Source organism: Pleurodeles waltl, chromosome 7 (assembly GCF_031143425.1).
Source record: "Pleurodeles waltl isolate 20211129_DDA chromosome 7, aPleWal1.hap1.20221129, whole genome shotgun sequence".
NCBI classification, from domain to species: Eukaryota; Metazoa; Chordata; class Amphibia; order Caudata; family Salamandridae; genus Pleurodeles; species Pleurodeles waltl.
The window spans coordinates 909,829,299-909,853,940 of record NC_090446.1 but is presented as its reverse complement, the minus strand read 5'-3'; the positions used below and the strand labels follow the sequence as shown (position 1 = coordinate 909,853,940).

The 24,642-nt window shown below is 45.0% G+C and overlaps 1 protein-coding gene across 1 annotated transcript in view; it reads left to right on the top strand.

Annotated features, from left to right (window-relative positions):
* The window catches only part of NDST1 (N-deacetylase and N-sulfotransferase 1), a 484,786-nt gene that overhangs the window by 429,349 nt on the left and 30,795 nt on the right, over positions 1–24,642 (top strand). Inside the window, exons 13-14 of the mRNA XM_069199555.1 lie at positions 8,205–8,314; positions 9,221–9,323. Of these exons, the coding sequence (XP_069055656.1) occupies positions 8,205–8,314; positions 9,221–9,323 (213 nt within the window). The remainder of the gene's footprint in view (positions 1–8,204; positions 8,315–9,220; positions 9,324–24,642) is intronic.

Sequence of the window (24,642 nt, the reverse complement as noted above, 5' to 3'; positions counted from 1 at the left end):
GAGTCGCGGTCAGGGGAAGCCTCGGGATTCCCTCTGCAGGCGGCGCTGTGGGGGCTCAGGGGGGACAGGTTTTTGTACTCACAGTCTTAGAGTAGTCCTGGGGTCCCTCCTGAGGTGTTGGATCGCCACCAGCCGAGTCGGGGTCGCCGGGTGCAGTGTTGCAAGTCTCACGCCTTTTGCGGGGAGCTGGCAGGGTTCTTTAAAGCTGCTGGAAACAAAGTTGCAGCTTTTCTTGGAGCAGGTCCGCTGTCCTCGGGAGTTTCTTGTCTTTTCGAAGCAGGGGCAGTCCTCAGAGGATGTCGAGGTCGCTGGTCCCTTTGGAAGGCGTCGCTGGAGCAGGATCTTTGGAAGGCAGGAGACAGGCCGGTGAGTTTCTGGAGCCAAGGCAGTTGTCGTCTTCTGGTCTTCCTCTGCAGGGGTTTTTCAGCTAGGCAGTCCTTCTTCTTGTAGTTGCAGGAATCTAATTTTCTAGGGTTCAGGGTAGCCCTTAAATACTAAATTTAAGGGCGTGTTTAGGTCTGGGGGGTTAGTAGCCAATGGCTACTAGCCCTGAGGGTGGGTACACCCTCTTTGTGCCTCCTCCCAAGGGGAGGGGGTCACATTCCTAACCCTATTGGGGGAATCCTCCATCTGCAAGATGGAGGATTTCTAAAAGTTAGTGTCACTTCAGCTCAGGACACCTTAGGGGCTGTCCTGACTGGCCAGTGACTCCTCCTTGTTTTTCTCATTATTTTCTCCGGCCTTGCCGCCAAAAGTGGGGCCTGGCCGGAGGGGGCGGGCAACTCCACTAGCTGGAGTGTCCTGCTGGGTTGGCACAAAGGAGGTGAGCCTTTGAGGCTCACCGCCAGGTGTGACAATTCCTGCCTGGGGGAGGTGTTAGCATCTCCACCCAGTGCAGGCTTTGTTACTGGCCTCAGAGTGACAAAGGCACTCTCCCCATGGGGCCAGCAACATGTCTCGGTTTGTGGCAGGCTGCTAAAACTAGTCAGCCTACACAGATAGTCGGTTAAGTTTCAGGGGGCACCTCTAAGGTGCCCTCTGGGGTGTATTTGACAATAAAATGTACACTGGCATCAGTGTGCATTTATTGTGCTGAGAAGTTTGATACCAAACTTCCCAGTTTTCAGTGTAGCCATTATGGTGCTGTGGAGTTCGTGTTTGACAGACTCCCAGACCATATACTCTTATGGCTACCCTGCACTTACAATGTCTAAGGTTTTGTTTAGACACTGTAGGGGTACCATGCTCATGCACTGGTACCCTCACCTATGGTATAGTGCACCCTGCCTTAGGGCTGTAAGGCCTGCTAGAGGGGTGTCTTACCTATACTGCATAGGCAGTGAGAGGCTGGCATGGCACCCTGAGGGGAGTGCCATGTTGACTTACTCATTTTGTTCTCACTAGCACACACAGGCTTGTAAGCAGTGTGTCTGTGCTGAGTGAGGGGTCTCTAGGGTGGCATAAGACATGCTGCAGCCCTTAGAGACCTTCCTTGGCATCAGGGCCCTTGGTACTAGAAGTACCAGTTACAAGGGACTTATCTGAATGCCAGGGTGTGCCAATTGTGGATACAATGGTACTTTTTAGGTGAAGGAACACTGGTGCTGGGGCCTGGTTAGCAGGGTCCCAGCACTCTTCTCAGTCAAGTCAGCATCAGTATCTGGCAAAAAGTGGGGGGTAACTGCAACAGGGAGCCATTTCTTTACAGTAAAGTTATTTTATTGTATATTATGCAGCATTGAAGTATAAACGTGCCAGGATCAGATTAACACTAGTAAATTAAAGAACTATTTTTTTTTCCAAGCAAAACCTTTGTTTACATGAAGCCATCTTTTTTCCATGCAACAGTCTCATAATAAAAACTCAATCTAAAAAATAACGCACAAAATTTAAAAAACAAATCTCCACAAAATTGTTAGAATCAATATGAAAGAGCATTTAAGAAGAATAGCCTTTTAAATAAGGAATGCAGGAAAATCTAGCTCACATTAGTAAAGTAATCCTTAAAAGTAGCAGATGTGAGCATTCAACATTCAGGCAGAAATAATCTTCAAAGACATTGATGCAAACACAAAAAATTGATGCGTGCAGATAATTCAGACTGTTCAGATGTTAAATGTGGGCAGAGGAAAACACAATTTATGTAGCACAAATTTCAATTAAAATGCTCATAATGAATTATACAGGTTTTGAAACCTTATCTTCGGCTACAAAATATTTAATTAGGTAGAAAAATAGACTTCAGTAGCAGGCATATTCTAAAATGGGGAGTTATGCACACAAAGTACTCAAAATCAGTTCAATTTCTACATCAAGAGAAAGATTTCAGTGTCTATCATTCTCAGATTCAGTTCATATATCAATTCATGGATTTTTTTCAACCAGAAATCAATAATTTCTCAAGTCATTGTCTGTTGTCTGGCACAGTTTTTTGTCAGGTGTTCAGGAGCTGCATATGTCTTTATCATCTGACTACCTATTTTTCAGGCTTTTTGTCATACAGATCTGTCACCACTAAAGCTGAGATTCCTTCGTTTCTCTTTACACTGTTGAATATTTGAAACTCTCTTCTTTCCCACACACAGTTAGACAATTCAGCTCAGATCACACTCTCACCTTCTGTTTCATTTTCTTCACCTTCCCTCTTATTTTGCATAACTGGCAAATCTTGATTTGCTCTTTGGGCTTTCAAAGTTCACATTGTAAAAGTTTGATTTTCTTGCTTTTGTATTTTTTGAATGCTGTTCATCTTCTTGGACTTTGTTCGCTTCCTCTGGATCCATGTAGTGAACTTAAGCTTCACTCTGTGAATCAATAGTTGGTAGTGCCACTTCTTCACCTTCAGGCTTCTGTCTTCTTGTGAGATGCAGAGACCCAGTGCAGCAAACCTCCACATGTCAGTGTTTGTCGCTAATGTCATTTGATAGGGCCCCTTATACCAAGGTACCAGGCAGCTCTTTCTCACATGGTTCTTCACTATCACCCTGTCTCCAGGCTGTAAGATATGTCAGGGCTCTTCACTTGTTCAAGGTGTAGCAAGCTTCATCTGCTGAGACAGTGCGTACCAAATCAGCCAAACCTTTGCAGTAATCCAGAACCAGGTCATCAGTAATATTCAGAAGTGCATTTGAAAGAATACCAGGGATCCTCATGGCCCTTCTCATTAACATCTCCTGTGTTAATCCTGTAATATTGTTTAGGATGCTTCTCATTCGGAAAATAACCAGACGAAGCACATGTGGCAATTTTAGTGAGGTTGAAGAGCATACTTTGAACAACTTTGCTTTCCTCATACTGTTCGCCCACAACTTCTTGTGCGGTTGTAATGATAAATGACAGTGGATCTGCTTATCTTTGTTCGGTGCAATGGATTGAACTCCTCACCTCATTTTTAAAATTAGTTCACCTATCTGATTTCAAAGAAGTTGGCAGGACAAATCTAGGGATCAGTTCCCTCAGCATGGCTACAGTAAGTGAGTCACATCTCCTAGTTGGGAACACTTCAACCTGTTTACTTAATAAACAGATGAACAATAGAATATAATGCAAACTATTACTGGGTGCTGCCTCTAAAAAACAATCTACTTGTAATCGTGTGAATTCACCTTCTGATTTTCCCACAGGACGCATTGTCACACTGTCCTTCTACAAACGTTTACCTGCTGACACATTGCACAACATTTACACATGTTTTCAGCAATCATTCTATAACAAGGATTAAGCCAATACTTTTTCAAAATTGCAGTTATGCCATTATGTCACAAAGGTGTAGGTCCGCACATTTATCTTACCTTCTGCAGTACCACTGAATCTGGCCATTAGCTGAACTCCACAGTTCAGTTTTGTCTTCTGGACATCCTACCTTTTATCAACATTTATTTTAATCCTCTAGTACTTAACTTTGCAAGTCCTTAAATTCATCTAAAACCTGAACTGACATGGACAAACTTCTGTTTCATATTTTTCGTCCAGTTCTAGTGTACCAGAAACAAGAGCACAGCAGTTTGCCACTCCGTCTGTGAAGTTCTTGGCCAGTGAAACCGTGACATCTCCATTCTTGCTTCTGGCACATTTTACAAAAGAAATTCTCTTTGATAACTGTGAAGTATTGAGCAGATCTAGAATTTGTGGCCCATTTTTTGATGGATGTTCCAGCAGATGTCATGAAACATCTGTGACCACAATTGTCCAGAATTATGGACTACACCAAAACCATACTGATAATCCAACTTGATTATGACATTCAATCCATTGGCCATGCAGCATGCACTTGTAATCATAATTGATTCTCAAACATGAATACAGTCATGGTCACTATTGTCAACCTCATTGTCCATTGTTTAGCTTCGTTCAGAGTATTATAGCATTTAAATGAATTGTTCTCTGCTGCTAAGATCATTTGCACATAGTTAGTCAAATGGCTACTTGTGGGATGCTAAGTACATGTATGAGTTAGCAATCTTTCAACATAATGTGGAATCAACACAATAAGTATATACCCCATCACAATTGCTCACTTGTACAGTTGCCAAAGAAATTGCTGCAATATTTTTCATGCAGAGCAGCAGCTACTGGATCCAGTGCTGCAGAGAAACATTCAATCAGCCGCATGGCAGCTCCATTCTGCTGGGTAAGAACAAAGTGTGCACCCTTCTTTCATGACAGAATAAGTAAAAATCTTTATTGTAATTGGGCGTTCTTAGAGCAGGTGTTCTACACAGTGTCTGAGTTCTAGGATACTTGACATACATTCATTCTCTTACTTTTTCTTTTTACTCTCCATTTTATGCTCTTTTGTTTTATTTTTGTATGCTCTTTTGCAGAAAACACACCCACTGTTTCTAATGTGTTCTCACACCATTTTTGTTTCCATGAATGCAATCTTGCAGCCAACCAATGCTTAACTGGTTTTCCATTCAGACTTAACATTTTCTGATGCCTCTATTCATTGGCTACAATATCCTGTTCATTCAGTGCTTCAATCTGCACAGGTCTTGGTTGCAATTTCATCTCTCACATGGCAAGCCTCAAATGCTTACCTTTCTCCAGATCGAAAGTGCCATTCTTAGTAAATTACAGCTTTTGTAGTATTTTGAAGCCACGGACACTTATGTAAACCATGATTATACAGGATTTCGTAGGCAGGTGTACCAATTGGGGACAGAGCATTGACTCATCAGGGAGCGCACCCTTTCCAAGCTTAACTAAGCTTCACAATACATATAACAAAAAAATCACAATACGGCTTCAAAACATACTTCACAACAGTATGTAATATTTGTGGTATTGGTAAACCAAAACACACAATCTTTGTGTGCCTACGGGAGGCGGGTCGGAAATTCAAACTCACCACTGAAAGGGAATAGTATCCTCCGGCTCTGCCAATCACGCCAAGATAGCCTTTCAACCAGTGACAATCTACCCTTTGAATCGGCGTATCTATCCTTGTGCACAGAATAAACATCACTACTCAGACTTAGTTCCTACATGCAACTAGACTATTAAGGATCATTTAGCCTGGCATGCGGCCAAATGACCTTAATCACCAGGTTTATATTAAATTGGAGGACACCTTTAAGCCTGAAAATCCAAAAGCCTTTACATAACAATCACAATATCTATCCTTCAAAATGCAAGTTTGTAAAGCCTTGGAAATGTGCACAAAAGCTCACAGTAAAATTCATGACAATTTAAGAATTTCAATGTATGTGCACAACAAAACACCATTGACATAATGTACGACGTTGCGCAAGCTAAATAAGTGATTTCACTCCAAATCACAAGTCAACACACTTGGAGTCGGACAACTCTTCATGCAAGGCCTTAGTCATAGTCTGTTAATTCAATTCCCAACAATATCTACAGGTACACTGCCATGAATCCAAATGATTCCAGGATTTTCCAAGGTCTGACAAATTGTGGGCACAGTTGCTCCCCAATGTTTCACTACTTGGGTTAATATATTTGTTATTAAGTAGCATTCTCCATCACAAATCTTTTCTAGTTTTTCCTAATTTTTGCCGTGTTCTCCACCAAAAATTCAGTGAGTGCTCTAATGGAAGAATTGGACAGCTCTGATCCTGTGTCTCTTCATAAGACTTAGTAGGTCTTTGTAAGTCTAGGCCTACAACAATTAATAAAACCTTCACACAGCAAGAATTCAAAGTCAAACCCATAAAAGTTTATTCAAAATTAGGATCATTAAATAAGGCAAACAAATCAATTAGTCAAATAATGAATTACCTCAAATCAGAATAGTCCCATTCAAAATCTGCACGAGGATTGGCATAAGGTCTTTCTCCAAAGCAAGTAAGCAGCCACAAGTAGAGCTCAGCAAGTGGACCAACATTGTCTGCCTCCAAACAAGGAGTCAAAGATAATTAAGTACAAATGAAATTACAGAGCAGCTCAGAGTCTGCACTATTTCAAAGGCAGGAAAAGTCCAAGTATAAAATTAGTTTGCTCAGTTTAAAAGGCAGAGAATGCCTTCCACACGTCCTAAAATGGGCACATTTATGGGTTTTTAGGCAATGGAAGCCACACCCTTGTCATGGGGTGAAATATGTATACTATGGCTGGATTAACAAGGCTGCATGTAAAAGCACCAATGACTATTCAAATACACAGACTACAGGGATATAGAAACATTTAGGAACACCTTTTTTTGCTGCATTCTAATAAAATATGAATAAATAAACAATAAGATAACTGTGAAGTTCATGATACAACTACAATAACATGTTTATACAAATGAATTGCTCATTGCAAGGGCTTTAAGCAATATGTCTTGAAATTATTAGAGACAAGAATGTCCTGGGCATAGCTTCCTCGTGAGTAAGGCACATTTATACATTTGTATTGTATCTGCAAGCAGTCACCATGTAGAAACCTTCTATTTCGCTCATATTTTTTATCTGGAAAAGCACAGAGGAACATACACATATAAATACCTGCTCTTTGTACGATGAAATTGTTCATTTTTCTGAATGGATGTCAGTGAGCTGAACAGTGTCTTTGACTGAGGCCTGGTTATTGTTACTTAAACACAACTGGATTAAGCATTCATTTCTAATTATTAAAATATCCTCTACAATTTCCTGCATCCTCCCACGTCCCCAGATGTGAGTTCGCAGTAGGACGTTTTAGGTTTTGCCTCCACAGTACTTGCGCTGCGGCAACATCTTTTGTCTCTGAAAAAAATAATCTGACAAGGGACACCCAGCCCTCGCACAGGCTTTCCATTATTTACCATTGGTTGGTTTCTTCAGTCACTCTCCTTTCCTTGCTTCTTATTGGTCAGCAGAAATCCTTGCGTCACAAGCTGTACTTCCTGGCTTCTCCTTCGGGCTTCAGTTGTTCTCTGGCACATCGGCAATGTACCCCTTCCAGTTGACGAGCAGTGGCAGGCCCCAGTGTCCTTCCGCATGCTGCAGGCTTTTGAGGTGGTACTTTTTCACTTTCTGCTCAGCCGTCGATGTGCCTGCAGCATCGACCATTACCATCCTGTTTCTGTTACCAAAGGGGTTACTTTTTTCCTTGCTGCTCTCAGTGAACTAAAGCGGAGGCTGGTTGCTTTTCTTTTCCCTTGATGGTTAGTTCAATAAAGCATATATACAGCTTTTCTTAAATGTGTATTTGCGAGTTGTGTGGCAACTGCTGGGAGTTTGAAATAAAGAACCTGTCTCACTGATCAAGCAGAAATGAATGGGCTAGTTCTTAGTTCTATCCTAGATTAACGTGCCATCCTCTGATCGCTCCCTCAAAAGGGAGTGGTGGATTAAAAATTAGGGCTCCGAGTACATCAGTCTAGATACAAGTACATGTACCAAACACAAGGGAAGACTGGGAAGAGAAGGAAATTAAAGATAATGATCATGTAATGGGGCTTTGTGAGATTGCACTCAGTGTCATCATAAATTCTACACGCTTTTTCTTCATGTTTTCAATGAAAATTTCACGGCCCAAACACTAGGTGCCAGAATAATGCGCAGCATGTGAATCTAAAATAGCCCCAAGCTTCAAAACTGTTTTACAGGTAAGTAAATATTGTATTTTCCCTGTTGTGTAACCTGCTGTATTCATGGGTTGTAGAATACCTGCATTTGGGAGTGAGTTACCAATTTAGGACGATTGTGGTGTTTATAAGATCAATAGATTATCAGAACAATAAAATAAATCCTCTATCTGCCTTCTTCCTTTCCCAGATACTGGTGTTGGACGGCAAGCTGCTCCGCACTGAGCCAGCTAATGTAATGGAGAGTGTTCAGAAATTTCTTGGAGTGACCAACATCATAGACTATCACAAAACATTGGTGTAAGTGCACTGTAAATACCTGGCCTAGGAAAGCAGGTCCCCCTGTCATGGGTATTATTTATAAGGAACGCTAGAAAAGTATTAAAATCTGCCAGACTCCAAGATTGGTAGTCTTTAACTCGCAGGACAGACAAATAAATGAAGTATGAAACGTTTTGGATGGGAACTTAAGAGCTGTATGCTTGCTGCTTTCTTAGTATGTCCAAAAGCTACAGAAGCAGTAGAATGTTTGCAATATAGAAATGTAACCTACAATTGATTCCCAGTAAACCTTACTTCTAGACTTCTTGTCAGATGCTAAAAGATACCAAGGAAAAAGGCAGTAGCAGTTCAAGCTGTTCTTACACTGTGGTGACATCCACAGCAAAAGTTACACACGCTCATACACGTTTTAACTGTTTTGCTTATGCAGCAGGGGTGAAGGTGTGCCTGAGGCATAGAAAAGGTAAAGCACAGGCAGCATGAATGCCTCACTCACATAGGCAGGTGGTCTTGCAATTTTAACTTTTTAAGGAGCGATCTAAGTATTTGCAGCTGTATAGCTTGCTTCTCTTACACAAGAAGCCCCTGCCTTTCGTGACAGAAAGACCATGTGCAGCACAAGCAGCAGCATTTCTGACTTCCCTTTGCTCCAACTCAAGTGCGCCTGCCCCTACCTGAACGGAGCCACCTCTATGAAAAAATTATAATAATTGCAGTTCTTTTGCAAAGTCTACTGACCTGAGAAACCACATGTAATGGGTTGTTTTATGAAGTCGACTGGTGTTCAGGGGAAGCTTGAGTGGTAGCAAAAACTCCAATGCATTGAATCCCTAAACACATTGATGTGTGGCAATTTGATTAGGGAAAACTGCAGACTCCTAAAAGTGCAGGAATGTTTCTGATTAATATTGTTTATCTTTCTAGGTTTGATCAGAAGAAAGGATTTTGGTGTCTGCTTCTGGATGGAGGAAAAACCAAGTGCTTGGGGAAGAGCAAAGGGAGGAAATACCCTGAGATGGACTCCGATGTAAGAACTAGCTGTCTCCACTACAGCAACAGCATCAATCTGTCTTTGAATGAGTTTAGTTGGGTCAGGCATGAGGTAGATTCAGTGATTAGCCACATAAACATGGAAGAGGTTTTCTTGAAGGTCCTCAGATGTTCCTTGGTCGTGCCATACCGTAATGCTTTTCCAGTACTGGGCATCTCATCAACCCCTGCATCTCTCTTGGACACTCATTCATTGATAGCCATGTCTGTCTACCAGAGCCTCTAGAATCTTACCCTAACTTAATGCCCAGCTCTTTGGATCTATTCTAGATCCACATTGTGTGAATAATTTGCAGATGTATTCATTCGGTCTGGGATTGTTTGTATGTCTGTATTGTGACACTCATTTCACACTTACTTGGGGCCTGCTGTGACCCACATTTTGCCTCCTATTTCTGCATTGAGCAGCAGAGCTGGAGTGGAACTTGAAAACAGAATGGTTGCAAAGACTCGCCCAAGACCTCGGATATTTCCAGCATTACTAGCAGTTTAACTAATTTCAGTGACAGAAAAGCATACCATTCCTTCAGTTTTGATGTCAGGCAACCACACACCTTTTGAGGAAGTATTGGCTTTGAAACTCCAGCAACCAGGAATTTTTCTTGGAAAAAGCTATAAAAGAGGTTAATGTTTTTTACAGATGTGGAAGAATTACCACCAGCAGAATGGTTAGGCTAACTAGGTCCACTACTGATGTGGATTCAACACAATTCTTATTAGATACATGCCAATGGCAGAGGACGATCTATTTTTTCTCTTCAATAAACTACATAAGTTGCAGTCACAATGATTAGATGCCATAATAAACGGTTGCATGTCAATGATCTAACCCTGCACAGTTGTTACGGGTGAGTACCTTCATTCCAGCACTGAAAATCACATGCCACTCTCTGTGGGTCTCATTTTAATTCAGTAGCATTGCTGTTAATCTAACCATGGCTTTGCCAATGTACCTTGGTCTCCCAAGCCCATGCTTTTTGAGTATGTGGACATCCACACAGTTCTGTCTACACACTAAATTTCGAACCAACTACACTCCTTAGATTTGTGTTCCCTGGCCCACACACATTTTTGCCAGTGCTCCGGAATCTTGCTGTACATCACCCTGGTAATCTAGTGCTGGAACCTATATCTAATTTGCAAACAGACCTCAATCGTGTCCCACAGCAGCCATTTGTTGACCATTAGAGCAAGCATAGAGTACTGCAAATGACACTCCTACGTCCTGCAGCAATATTGTATATCCCAAATGTAAACCCATAATTCTGATACAGACTTCTAACCTCAGATTCCTTACCTTTATGATATTATCCAGGCATCCGAGTGGATCCAAAAATGTTTAATAGTTACTCTGCACTGTAGGTGGTGGAGCTGTGTGGCTCTGAACGTACGCCATTCTGCTCTGTAAATGACAAACAGATCTCCATCTGGTGTGCCTGCTGTGTCTGGGGTCAAGTCACAAACTCCTAGATCAGCAGAGACTACATTGATGAACCCGAAGGCCATCAGGGAACATGAGGCAAGCTTTTGCCAAACATAAGAAAACTCAGGGCCAGGTACACATCAAGTCATGTTCTGCATCAAAGGTCCTATCCCTATCCAGTTTCTGGACTCAACAGACGCCCAAGAGACTGGTCTTGGTCCAAGTCTTTAGATGAGAACAAGAAGCACAAGAAATCAACGCAGCATTCCGCTCCTTTGTGCCGTTCTCACTCCCCTGAGTAGCACATGGGCAGGTCCAGCTATCTCAATCATGCTTGCGAAGTCTGCCAACTTCGAAGCAGATTCCACAGCTGTTCCAGTGCAATCCAAATTCCTGGGACCTTCATCCACGTCATGCCAGACCGAAGGGTTCTGTGCAGCCATGCTTGGACGCTTTGGATCCTTTCCGGCTCCCTCTGGCATGCCTTTGGACCCAAGAGGATTTCCACTTGGAATACTGCCTGAGAGTTCGCCCTCAGCGCCAACTGGTTCCTCGGAGACAGTCTTTCCTCCCGCTCCTGTTCTGACACAGCAGGAGTCTTGACCTTGAAATAGGCTTTGGAGCCGAAACATCTATCGGCATCGAAAGAGTCAATACAAAAACAGGTTAAGTGCCAAAGCCTGCTTTGGATTCAAAGCAGCCATCAACAGCCAAGCACGCTTCACAGCCCAAGTGAGCATCTGTCTCTAAGACTGCTTCGAAGCCGGGAACCAGAGACCGCACAGTCTGCCCACAATAGCAGACTCTGAGATGCAGCAAACTGTTCTAAAAAGGACGACCGGGACTCTCGCCAGCAATGACTGGGAATTCACCCTCAGGTGGGGAAGATTATCAACAAGCCTCCACTCCAGGTCCAGCAAATTCTTCCATGAAAAAGACAACTTACTTTTGAGGAACAAATAACAGAGATAGCACCACCCAAGCAAGAGAAAACAAGACAGACGTACAAGCCCTCACCACATCCATCTGCTCTTCTTCCTCCTCCTCCAACACAACCACCTCCTCAACCTCCACCACAAACCCAGTCACCACAGGGGTCATATTCTTACTATGGGGAGGGCAGCCCACTTCCTTAAGACTTTAAAGATGTCCCCTAAACACAGGACAAGCAGGTAGACTCATGGTAGGATTGAGTGCTACATCCAGGACCTAATGACCCAGATGTATACCCTGTGAACTTTCCACGCCCTGCCCCCCTGCCCATGATACCACTTGGTATTCCAAGGTTTTTCAAATGGCAGTACAACTCCATACGGTAGACATGCACTCCAAGAGGAGGACCTCATAGTAGGGACACTATCGTGCACACAGCCAGCCACACAGTTTCTGCCCATGCTTAAGGGAATGCTAAAAACAACACAGGATGTTTTTAAAGAGCTGTTATAGACTAGGAGGATTACACCAATGGTGGATAAGAAGTACAAGAGCTCACCTACTGACCTACCATACATTACAGGTCAGTACCCCTTCACCCACTAGTGGTTCGTGCTGCCCTTAAAAGGGCAAATGCAAAGTGAACTGGAGGTGCTATGTCCCCCGATAAAGCAAAAAGTACGATGCAGCAAGGAAAAGGGTTAAAGCACAATTGGCAATCCATTGGTACTAGCTCGATGCAATTGTGCTCAGTGGGACAAAATGGGAGAGCCCATACAACACCTAACAGAGCAATATCAGAAAAGGGCATAGGAATTAGTATCAGAGGGACAAACAATTTCCAACACATCCATTCAATCTGCCCTTGATGCAGCATACTCTGCAGCAAGAGGAATTAACTCCAGCGTCCTCGTTAGAAGGCATGCTTGGCTTAGAATCTCCAGATTTAAACCAGAGATTCAGCAGCATCTGATCAACCTGCCATTTGATTAAGTACTTCTTTTCAGCCTGCAGATTTATCAGATGATGGGAAAAAAAAGCAAAAATGGCAGACACAGCCAAGGCAATGGGAGCACTACAAACCCCCATCCCCACTAACCAATTTTCTTTGCCCACAGTTTTGAAGGGGCTCCAACACCACATTCCCAGAGGCAGCAACAACACACTCTGCTCACAAGGGCACACTTTAGGGTTTCATAAAGAGGGAGTAACAACAGGGGCAGAGGTAAGGGAGGAGCGACCCCTTCCAAACAGTGATGTGTACTATCCATTCCTCTCGACCATTCGGCACCTGTCAGGGGAAGACTGTAGGGGTTCTTACCACAATAGTGCAATATCACATCACACCAATAGTTCTTAGATATTTTGGAACTCCACCAAACGTACCACCACAACCACATTCCCTATCCCCACAACATCTGCATCTCTTCAAAGAGAAAGAAAAGGTTATAATACAACAAGCTTTGGTAAAGCCAATAGGTCTCACCTATACAAGAGCTATTGGCTTTGCCAATGTGTTTTAGCAATGTTGTACACTTGTATGGTTGCTGTTCAGTATGGCTTAAAGTTAGTGGCATAGGGTAGAGTATTGAGGAGTGCGGTAGAGTGAAATGGCAAAGAGTATATTGTTGTGGAGTGGCAGAGAGTGTTCTATATTGGAGTGGCATTGAGTAGAGTGGACTGGTGTAGAGTGCACTGGCTTACAGAGTTGCAGAGTATAGTAGCGTAGAGTGCTCTGGCATTGAATTCAGCATCATAGGATGCGGTGGTGTAGATTAGGGGTGCATAGTGGAATGGCGCAGGGTGGAGTCACATGGCATAGAGTGCAGAGTAGAGTCGAGTGGCATAGTCAGCGGCATAGAATAGTGCAGAAGTATAGTGCTGTAGAGTGCAGTTGTGTAGAGTAGTGTCTTAGAGTTCAGTGCCAGAGAGTGCAGTATTGCTGAGTAGTGTTAGTGCAGTGGTGTAGAGTGGCGTAGAGAGCAGTGTACATAGAGTACAGTGATGCAGAATAGAGTGCAGTGGAGTGGTGCAGAGAGGAGGAAAGTGGCCAAGTGGAGCATAGAGTGTAATGACAAAGAGTGTGATTGCATAGATTGCAGTGATGTAGAGTGTGTTGGTGAAGAGTGGTACAGGGTAGAGAGGCATAGCATTAAGTGTCGTGGGTAGAGTAGCGTAGCGCAGAGAGGAGTGATGTAAAGTGGAGTGGTGCAGATTAGGGTGGAGTGCTGTAGAGTGGAGTATCCATGGTGTGGTACCACACTGCCATTACAAACATCACATCTTCAATTGAAGTTACCATTACATTTGCACAGACATACCGTTTTACAAATAAAACTGTACACTGCACAGAGAAATGTGTGGACATTGCATCATTTAGTTTAATGATTTGTTTTGATCATTAAAGTATGTGTTCGATGGCATGTGTAGCTGCAGATACACATGTTGTGCATAGCCCGCCATCTGGTGTTGGGTCGGAGTGTTACAAGTTGTTTTTCTTCGAAGAAGTCTTTCGAGTCACGAGACCGAGGGACTCCTCCTCCTTGCTTCCATTGCGCATGGGTGTCGACTCCATCTTAGATTGTTTTCTTTCCGCCATCGGGTTCGGACGTGTTCCTTTTCGCTCCGGGTTTCGGGACGGAAAAATAGTTACAAATTCGGAAAATTGCGTCGGTATTGTTGCGTTCAGGATCGGGTTAGATAGAATCGACATCGAATCGTGAAGAGCTCCGGGAGCCCTTCGGGGTAATTTCGATCCCCCGTCGGGGCCTGGTCGGCCCGACCGCGTGTAACATCGAGGCTCATGGAACGGACCCCGTTCCGATTCTGCCCTAAATGCCACAACAAATACCCATATACAGACCAACATTTGGTCTGTAACCTGTGCCTGTCGCCCGAGCACAAGGAAGAAACTTGTGAGGCCTGTCGTGCGTTTCGATCCTGAAAAACGCTCCGTGACCGGCGCGCCAGAAGATTACAGATGGCGTCCACGCCGACAGGACACCGAGAGTTCGAGGAACAAGGAGAAGAAGAGGAAGCCTTCTCTATCCATGAATCGGACTCTGAGGAACTCGATGTCCACGAAACAGTGAGTAAGACGTCGAAGCCAGCACACAAGAAAACAGACAAGGCCCAGGGGACGCCACTGCCAACAGGCCATGGCTCAACCCATAAAGTCGGTGACCGCCCATCGGCACCGAAAAAGGCCGAACCGGTGCTGAGATCGTCCGACTCGGGTTGAGACACAGGCACGCAGCAATCTCGGGACCGAGAAAGTGCTGCCGACAAAGATCGACGCTGAGACAGCGGAGCCGAAGCTGCTCGACGCAGAGACAGCGGCACCGAGGAGGATCGACGCTGAGAGGTTTCGACTCCCAAAAAGAGAAAAGTCGGCTCGGAGCCAAAAACGAGTAAGGATATAGTTTTGGTGCCGAAACGACCTGCAACCGAGCCAACTACCAGCTCATATTCAGAGGAGCAATCACTGTCCTCTCAATTACGCAAACATAGATTCGTGGAAGAGTTACAGTCCACTGAAGTAGACCACACTCAAAAGCGGATCTTTATACAGAGTGGAACAGGGAAGATCAGCACCCTTCCCCCTATTAGGAGAAAAGGGAGGCTTGAGTTCCAAACACAGGAACAAGCACCACAAACAAAAGTGGTGAAGAAGGTAACTCCGCCACCCTCTCCTCCACCTGTAACTTACATATCACCGGCACAGACTCCGTCACACTCACCGGCTCACACCACCATGAGCCAAGATGACCAGGACGCTTGGGACCTATACGACGCCCCAGTGTCAGACAACAGCCCGGAGGTGTATCATACCAAGCCCTCACCACCAGAGGACAGCACAGCGTATTCACAAGTGGTAGCTCGGGCAGCAGAGTTCCAGAACGTGTCGTTACACTCGGAACCTGTCGAGGATGACTTCCTTTTCAACACCCTCTCCTCCACCCATAGCACCTACCAGAGCCTGCCTATGCTCCCAGGAATGCTAAGGCACGCAAAGCAAATGTTCAAAGAGCCTGTCAAGAGTAGAGCAATAACACCAAGGGTGGAAAAGAAATATAAAGCACCGCCCACAGACCCTGCTTTCATCACCTCACAACTGCCACCAGATTCAGTTGTAGTAGGGGCGGCTCGCAAGAGAGCCAACTCTCACACATCAGGCGATGCACCACCTCCGGATAAAGAAAGCCGCAAGTTCGACGCAGCCGGAAAAAGGGTTGCAGTACAAGCTGCAAACCAGTGGCGCATCGCTAACTCTCAAGCGCTCCTAGCGCGATATGATAGAGCCCATTGGGACGAGATGCAGCACCTCATCGAGCATCTACCCAAAGATTTACAAAAAAGGGCGAAACAAGTGGTTGAGGAGGGACAAAACATCTCCAATAACCAAATACGCTCCTCTATGGATGCAGCTGACACAGCTGCAAGAACAATTAACACAGCAGTAACCATAAGAAGGCACGCGTGGTTACGAACATCTGGCTTTAAACCGGAGATACAGCAAGCGGTGCTCAATATGCCATTCAATGAGCAACAATTATTCGGACCTGAAGTGGACACGGCAATTGAGAAGCTAAAAAAGGACACTGACACTGCCAAGGCCATGGGCGCACTCTATTCCCCGCAGGGCCGAGGCACTTTCGGCACCTTCCGCAAAACACCCTTGTAGGAAGTTGGCTCTGTATGTGCTATTTCAAAGTAAGGAATAGCATGCACAGAGTCCAAGGGTTCCCCTTAGAGGTAAAATAGTGGTAAAAAGAGATAATACTAATGCTCTATTTTGTGGTAGTGTGGTCGAGCAGTAGGCTTATCCAAGGAGTAGTGTTAAGCATTTGTTGTACATACACATAGACAATAAATGAGGTACACACACTCAGAGACAAATCCAGCCAATAGGTTTTGTATAGAAAAATATCTTTTCTTAGTTTATTTTAAGAACCACAGGTTCAAATTTAACATGTAATATCTTGTTTGAAAGGTATTGCAGGTAAGTACATTAGGAACTTTGAATCATTTCAATTGCATGTATACTTTTCAAGTTATTCACAAATAGCTATTTTAAAAGTGGACACTTTGTGCAATTTTCACAGTTCCTGGGGGAGGTAAGTTTTTGTTAGTTTTACCAGGTAAGTAAGACACTTACAGGGTTCAGTTCTTGGTCCAAGATAGCCCACCGTTGGGGGTTCAGAGCAACCCCAAAGTTACCACACCAGCAGCTCAGGGCCGGTCAGGTGCAGAGTTCAAAGTGGTGCCCAAAACGCATAGGCTTCAATGGAGAGAAGGGGGTGCCCCGGTTCCGGTCTGCTTGCAGGTAAGTACCCGCGTCTTCGGAGGGCAGACCAGGGGGGTTTTGTAGGGCACCGGGGGGGACACAAGTCCACACAGAAATTTCACCCTCAGCGGCGCGGGGGCGGCCGGGTGCAGTGTTAGAACAAGCGTCGGGTTCGCAATGGAAGTCAATGAGAGATCAAGGGATCTCTTCAGCGCTGCAGGCAGGCAAGGGGGGGCTTCCTCGGGGAAACCTCCACTTGGGCAAGGGAGAGGGACTCCTGGGGGTCACTTCTGCAGTGAAAGTCCGGTCCTTCAGGTCCTGGGGGCTGCGGGTGCAGGGTCTTTTCCAGGCGTCGGGACTTAGGTTTCAGAGAGTCGCGGTCAGGGGAAGCCTCGGGATTCCCTCTGCAGGCGGCGCTGTGGGGGCTCAGGGGGGACAGGTTTTAGTACTCACAGTCGTAGAGTAGTCCGGGGGTCCTCCCTGAGGTGTTGGTTCTCCACCAGCCGAGTCGGGGTCGCCGGGTGCAGTGTTGCAAGTCTCACGCTTCTTGCGGGGAGATTGCAGGGTTCTTTAAAGCTGCTCCTTTGGATAAAGTTGCAGTCTTTTTGGAGCAGGTCCGCTGTCCTCGGGAGTTTCTTGTCGTTGTCGAAGCAGGGCAGTCCTCAGAGGATTCAGAGGTCGCTGGTCCCTTTGGAAGGCGTCGCTGGAGCAGAGTTCCTTGGAAGGCAGGAGACAGGCCGGTGAGTTTCTGGAGCCAAGGCAGTTGTTGTCTTCTGGTCTTCCTCTGCAGGGGTTTCAGCTAGGCAGTCCTTCTTCTTGTTGTTGCAGGAATCTAATTTTCTAGGGTTCAGGGTAGCCCTTAAATACTAAATTTAAGGGCGTGTTTAGGTCTGGGGGGTTAGTAGCCAATGGCTACTAGCCCTGAGGGTGGGTACACCCTCTTTGTGCCTCCTCCCAAGGGGAGGGGGTCACAATCCTAACCCTATTGGGGGAATCCTCCATCTGCAAGATGGAGGATTTCTAAAAGTTAGTCACCTCAGCTCAGGACACCTTAGGGGCTGTCCTGACTGGCCAGTGACTCCTCCTTGTTGCTTTCTTTGTTCCCTCCAGCCTTGCCGCCAAAAGTGGGGGCCGTGGCCGGAGGGGGCGGGCAACTCCACTAAGCTGGAGTGCCCTGCTGGGCTGTGACAAAGGGGTGAGCCTTTGAGGCTCACCGCCAGGTGTTACAGCTCCTGCCTTGGGGAGGTGTTAGCATCTCCACCCAGTGCAGGCTTTGTTACTGGCCTCAGAGTGACAAAGGCACTCTCCCCATGGGGCCAGCAACATGTCTCTAGGATGGCAGGCTGCTGGAACTAGTCAGCCTACACAGACAGTCGGTTAAGTTTCAGGGGGCACCTCTAAGGTGCCCTCTGGGGTGTATTTTGCAATAAAATGTACACTGGCATCAGTGTGCATTTATTGTGCTGAGAAGTTTGATACCAAACTTCCCAGTTTTCAGTGTAGCCATTATGGTGCTGTGGAGTTCGTGTTTGACAAACCCCCAGACCATATACTCTTATGGCTACCCTGCACTTACAATGTCTAAGGTTTTGTTTAGACACTGTAGGGGTACCATGCTCATGCACTGGTACCCTCACCTATGGTATAGTGCACCCTGCCTTAGGGCTGTAAGGCCTGCTAGAGGGGTGACTGACCTATACTTGCATAGGCAGTGAGAGGCTGGCATGGCACCCTGAGGGGAGTGCCATGTCGACTTACTCGTTTTGTTCTCACTAGCACACACAAGCTGGCAAGCAGTGTGTCTGTGCTGAGTGAGAGGTCTCCAGGGTGGCATAAGACATGCTGCAGCCCTTAGAGACCTTCCTTGGCATCAGGGCCCTTGGTACTAGAAGTACCAGTTACAAGGGACTTATCTGGATGCCAGGGTCTGCCAATTGTGTATACAAAAGTACAGGTTAGGGAAAGAACACTGGTGCTGGGGCCTGGTTAGCAGGCCTCAGCACACTTTCAATTGTAAACATAGCATCAGCAAAGGCAAAAAGTCAGGGGGCAACCATGCCAAGGAGGCATTTCCTTACAACCCTTCAGAGGGGGGTTTCGGGGTCAGGCCACACAAGCCAGTACATCATACTCCACACCGTCTACCTACCAGGGACAGTACCAAAGGGGAGGCTTTCGGGGCCAGTACAGAGGAGGACAATTCCCTAGAAACAGGGGAAAATTTCAATGCCCAAAAACACCTGCAACCAAACAGTGACTCACAGGTCACTCATCCCCTCCACTCAACACCAGTGGGGGGAAGAATAAGTCAGTATTACCAATCTTGGGAGGAAATAACAACAGACACTTGGGTCTTAGCAATTATCCAACATGGTTATTGCATAGAATTTCTCCAAATCCCTCCAAATATACCACCAAAAACACACAATATATCAAAACAGCATTCAGACCTTCTGGAAATAGAAGTTCAAGCATTACTGCACAAAAACGCAATAGAACTGGTACCAAGTACACAAATAAACACAGGAGTTTACTCACTGTACTTTCTAATACCGAAAAAGGACAAAACACTGAGACCAATCCTAGATCTCAGAACACTAAACACCTACATCAAATCAGAACACTTTCACTTGGTCACGCTACAAGAAGTGCTACCATTGCTAAAGCAACACGACTACATGACAACCTTAGATCTCAAAGACGCGTATTTCCACATACCGGTACATCCCTCGCACAGGAAATACCTAAGGTTCGTATTCAAAGGAATACATTACCAATTCAAAGTATTGCCGTTTGGTATAACAACCGCACCAAGAGTCTTTACAAAATGCCTAGCAGTAGTAGCTGCACACATCAGAAGGCAGCAAATACACGTATTCCCATATCTAGACGATTGGCTAATCAAGACCAACTCACTGACAAAGTGTTCACACCACACAGATCAGGTCATACAAACCCTCTACAAACTCGGTTTCTCCGTCAACTATGCAAAATCACACATTCTGCCGTGCAAAGTACAGCAATACCTAGGAGCAACAATAGACAAAACAAGGGGAATAGCCACTCCAAGTCCACAAAGGGTTCAAAATTTCCTAAAAGTTATACAAACCATGTATCCAACACAAAAAATACAGGCAAAGATGGTATTACAACTCCTAGGCATGATGTCCTCATGCATAGCCATTGTCCCAAACGCAAGACTGCACATGAGGCCCTTACAACAGTGCCTAGCATCACAATGGTCACAAGCACAGGGTCACCTTCTAGATCTGGTGTTGTTAGACCGCCAAACATACATCTCGCTTCTATGGTGGAACAGTATAAATTTAAACAAAGGGCGGCCTTTCCAAGACCCAGTGCCACAATACGTGATAACAGATGCTTCCATGACCGGGTGGGGAGCACACCTCAATCAACACAGCATCCAAGGACAATGGGACGTACATCAAACAAAGCTACATATAAATCACCTAGAACTGCTAGCAGTTTTCCTAGCGTTAAAAGCATTCCAACCCATTATAACCCACAAGTACATTCTTGTCAAAACAGACAACATGACAACAATGTATTATCTAAACAAACAGGGGGGGGGACACTCGACACAGCTGTGCCTCCTGGCACAAAAAATATGGCAATGGGCAATTCACAACCACATTCGCCTAATAGCACAGTTTATTCCAGGGATCCAGAATCAACTTGCAGACAATCTCTCTCGAGATCACCAACAGGTCCACGAATGGGAAATTCACCCCCAAATTCTAAACACTTACTTCAAAGTTTGGGGAACACCTCAAATAGACTTATTTGCAACAAAGGAGAATGCAAAATGCCAAAACTTTGCATCCAGATACCCACACAGGCAGTCTCAAGGCAATGCCCTATGGATGAACTGGTCAGGGATATTTGCGTACGCTATTCCCCCTCTCCTTCCATATCTAGTAAACAAATTGAGTCAAAACAAACTCAAACTCATACTGATAGCACCAACATGGGCAAGGCAACCTTGGTACACAACACTGCTAGACCTATCAGTAGTACCCCACGTCAAGTTACCCAACAGGCCAGATCTGTTAACACAACACAAACTACAGATCAGGCATCCAAACCCAGCATCGCTGAATCTAGCAATCTGGCTCCTGAAATCCTAGAATTCGGACACTTAAACCTCACCCAAGAATGTATGGAAGTCATAAAGCAAGCTAGAAGACCATCCACTAGACACTGCTATGCAAGCAAATGGAAAAGGTTTGTTTGCTACTGCCACAATAATCAAATTCAACCATTACACGCATCTCCAAAGGATGTAGTGGGTTACTTACTACACTTACAAAAATCGAACCTGGCCTTCTCTTCCATTAAAATACACCTCGCAGCAATATCTGCATACCTGCAGATTACCCATTCAACTTCACTATTTAGGATACCTGTCATTAAAGCGTTTATGGATGGCCTCAAAAGAATTATACCACCAAGGACACCACCCGTTCCTTCATGGAACCTCAACATCGTCTTAACAAGACTCATGGGTCCACCTTTTGAACCCATGCATTCTTGCGAAATACAATTCCTAACCTGGAAGGTTGCATTTCTCATCGCCATCACATCTCTAAGAAGAGTAAGTGAAATTCAGGCGTTTACAATACAAGAACCTTATATCCAAATACACAAAAATAAGGTAGTCCTAAGAACCAATCCTAAATTTCTACCAAAGGTTATTTCACCGTTCCACTTAAATCAAACGGTAGAACTGCCAGTGTTCTTCCCACAGCCAGACTCGGTAGCTGAAAGGGCACTACATACATTAGACATCAGAAGAGCACTAATGTACTACATTGACAGAACAAAAGACATCAGGAAAACAAAACAACTGTTTATTGCATTCCAAAAACCTCATACAGGAAACCCAATATCAAAACAGGGTATAGCCAGATGGATAGTTAAGTGCATCCAAATCTGCTACCTTAAAGCAAAAAGGGAGCTGCCCATTACACCAAGGGCACACTCAACCCGAAAGAAAGGTGCTAGCATGGCCTTCCTAGGGAATATTCCAATGCACGAGATATGTAAGGCAGCCACATGGTCTACGCCTCACACATTTACTAAGCACTACTGTGTAGACGTGGTATCTGCACAACAAGCCACAGTAGGTCAAGCCGTACTAAGAACTTTATTTCAGACTACTTCCACTCCTATAGGCTGAGCCACCGCTTTTGGGGAGATAACTGCTTACTAGTCTATGCACAACATGTGTATCTGCAGCTACACATGCCATCGAACTCTAAATGTCACTTACCCAGTGTACATCTGTTCGTGGCATTAGTCGCTGCAGATTCACATGTGCCCACCCGCCTCCCCGGGAGCCTGTAGCCGTTTGGAAGTTATCTTCAACTTTGTACATTTGTAAATATATTACTTAAACCTTAATTGGTACATACTTATTCACTCCATTGCATGGGCACTATTACTAACACACACAACTCCTACCTTACACTCTGCGGGGAAAACAATCAAAGATGGAGTCGACGCCCATGCGCAATGGAAGCAAGGAGGAGGAGTCCCTCGGTCTCGTGACTCGAAAGACTTCTTCGAAGAAAAACAACTTGTAACACTCCGGGCTATGCACAACATGTGAATCTGCAGCGACTAATGCCACGAACAGATGTACACTGGGTAAGTGACATTTTCATTCCAACACACTTCTGAAATAACAAAAAAAAATGAGCTTCATTTGTGTTCCTAAATCCCATGTATTTTCAAATTCTTCAGTTAATTTAAATGTTGTTGTGTGCTATAAAAAACATGCTTTGCTACCCCCAGTATCCAGCAAGATTGTCACATAAGTCCTCTCACTTCGAAGTCAGAGAAAGAAAAGTAAACAAGTGCCATCAAAAGACAGTGCCTGACATTTGACCTTGGTCTTTGAATGCATAGCAAATATGACTAAAGAGAACAAGATTTACAGGCCTGTGTACAGAAAGGGAGCACTTGAAAGGATACTGTATATAAGGTTTGGGCAGTTGAAGGTACGAACTCAAGCTGGACAACTTAATGCAAATAAAGCCAGCAAATGGAAAACAAAAAAATGTGAGTTACAAACCACAAAGCCAATGGCAAGCAACAGGCAAAATGCATTCCTATGTCAGCTTTCTGAATGCCCCTAAGATGTTTATAGCGTCTGGTAGGCTGTAACCTAAAAAGGTGCCACGTTACCACAAGAACACAGGGATATACTCACTATAATTTCTCATCCCCAAAAAAGAATAGTTTTCTCAGGCCCATCCTAGACCTGCAGCGTCTCAACAAATGCATCAGAGCAGAGCATTTCCATATGGTTATGGTCCAAGATGCCATACCACTCCTAAGACAAGGCGATTGCATGAGAACCCTGGATTTGAAGGACACTAGCACATAGGTGTTACCGCAGGTTCATGGTAAGTGGCCAACCATGTCTGCTAGAGACTTCTAATTACAGATTTACCTTTGAATTTGCCCTATGCGTCAGACTGAATCCAGAGATTTTTCAGAGCAATACCCCTGCGTGCCTTTAGGTGGGGTCTATTGGCTCTGTGCGTGTCCATTATGCGCACCGGGTGATATCACTGTTTCCATGTAAGCGCCACCCCGGCACGCTGACGTCAGTTCTTTTCTTTCCATGCCAGCTAGTGTTGACCCGAGGAGAACTACAGCTCTGTCATTTTTTGACTGGATTTTTTTTTTTTTTACGTTGAAGAATTTTTCATATTTTCAGCCCCTGGTGTGTCGAAGATGCATCAAGAAAGACTGGGTTCAAGTCCTGCGGGTTCTTTTCATTGGGCGTTGTCTGTGACTGATCTGCACCTGATGTGTCTTTGGTGCCTGGAGCCGTGACCATGATCCGAAGTTGTGCTCCGAGTGTTGCCCATACATTCAATGGCTTTGAGGGAGCTGTCTGTAAAGCTAATGGCAGCTTGACTCCGTGCAAGTTGAGGTCTCAGTCAAGAGGAAGGCCCAGGGATCGGTCAGAGTCCTCCATCATCATCGTTCCACTTCGAGTCCTCAGTGCATTCGGGTAGGTTGAGGCATAAGAAGAAATCTAAGAAGTCAAAGCATTCTTCAATTCTTCCTCTGTTGTCTGACGAGGCGAGGAAGCATTGACATTCTAGTCCTCGCTCTTTAGAGCCTGTGCCAACACCGCACCTCCCTGAGTTTCCGGGAGCCGGAGTGACCTCTGTCCAACCTAAAGAGTTTTATGAGGCCATGCCCTTCGTTTTTGGGTCAGCTCCAGGAAGAGCCACCAATGGACTGGTGTTCAGACTTGGGTGAAGCCAATGTCCTGGATACTTCTCCAGATACAGGCATGCTTTCTCCCCCTACAGTGGCTACGGCGAAGGGAGCTTCCTATTCTGTGGTTGTGAGAAGAGAAGCTGAGGTCCTGGACTTTTGGTGACCTTCAGGACTAACCTCCTGACAGAGGTGCTGTAGGAAGATGGCTCTTAATATGATCTATCAAAAGGAGCAAAATCATGCAAGGAGTTCAGGGGTTCCCTTACTAGTGGGCAGGAGCTTGCTCTAGCAATCCCAAGGTGCTCTTTTAAGGGATAGTGTTGTCGAGCAGCCTTTGGCTTATCAGAGAGGAGTGTTAGACATCTGCAAAAACAGTCAATACATGGGGCA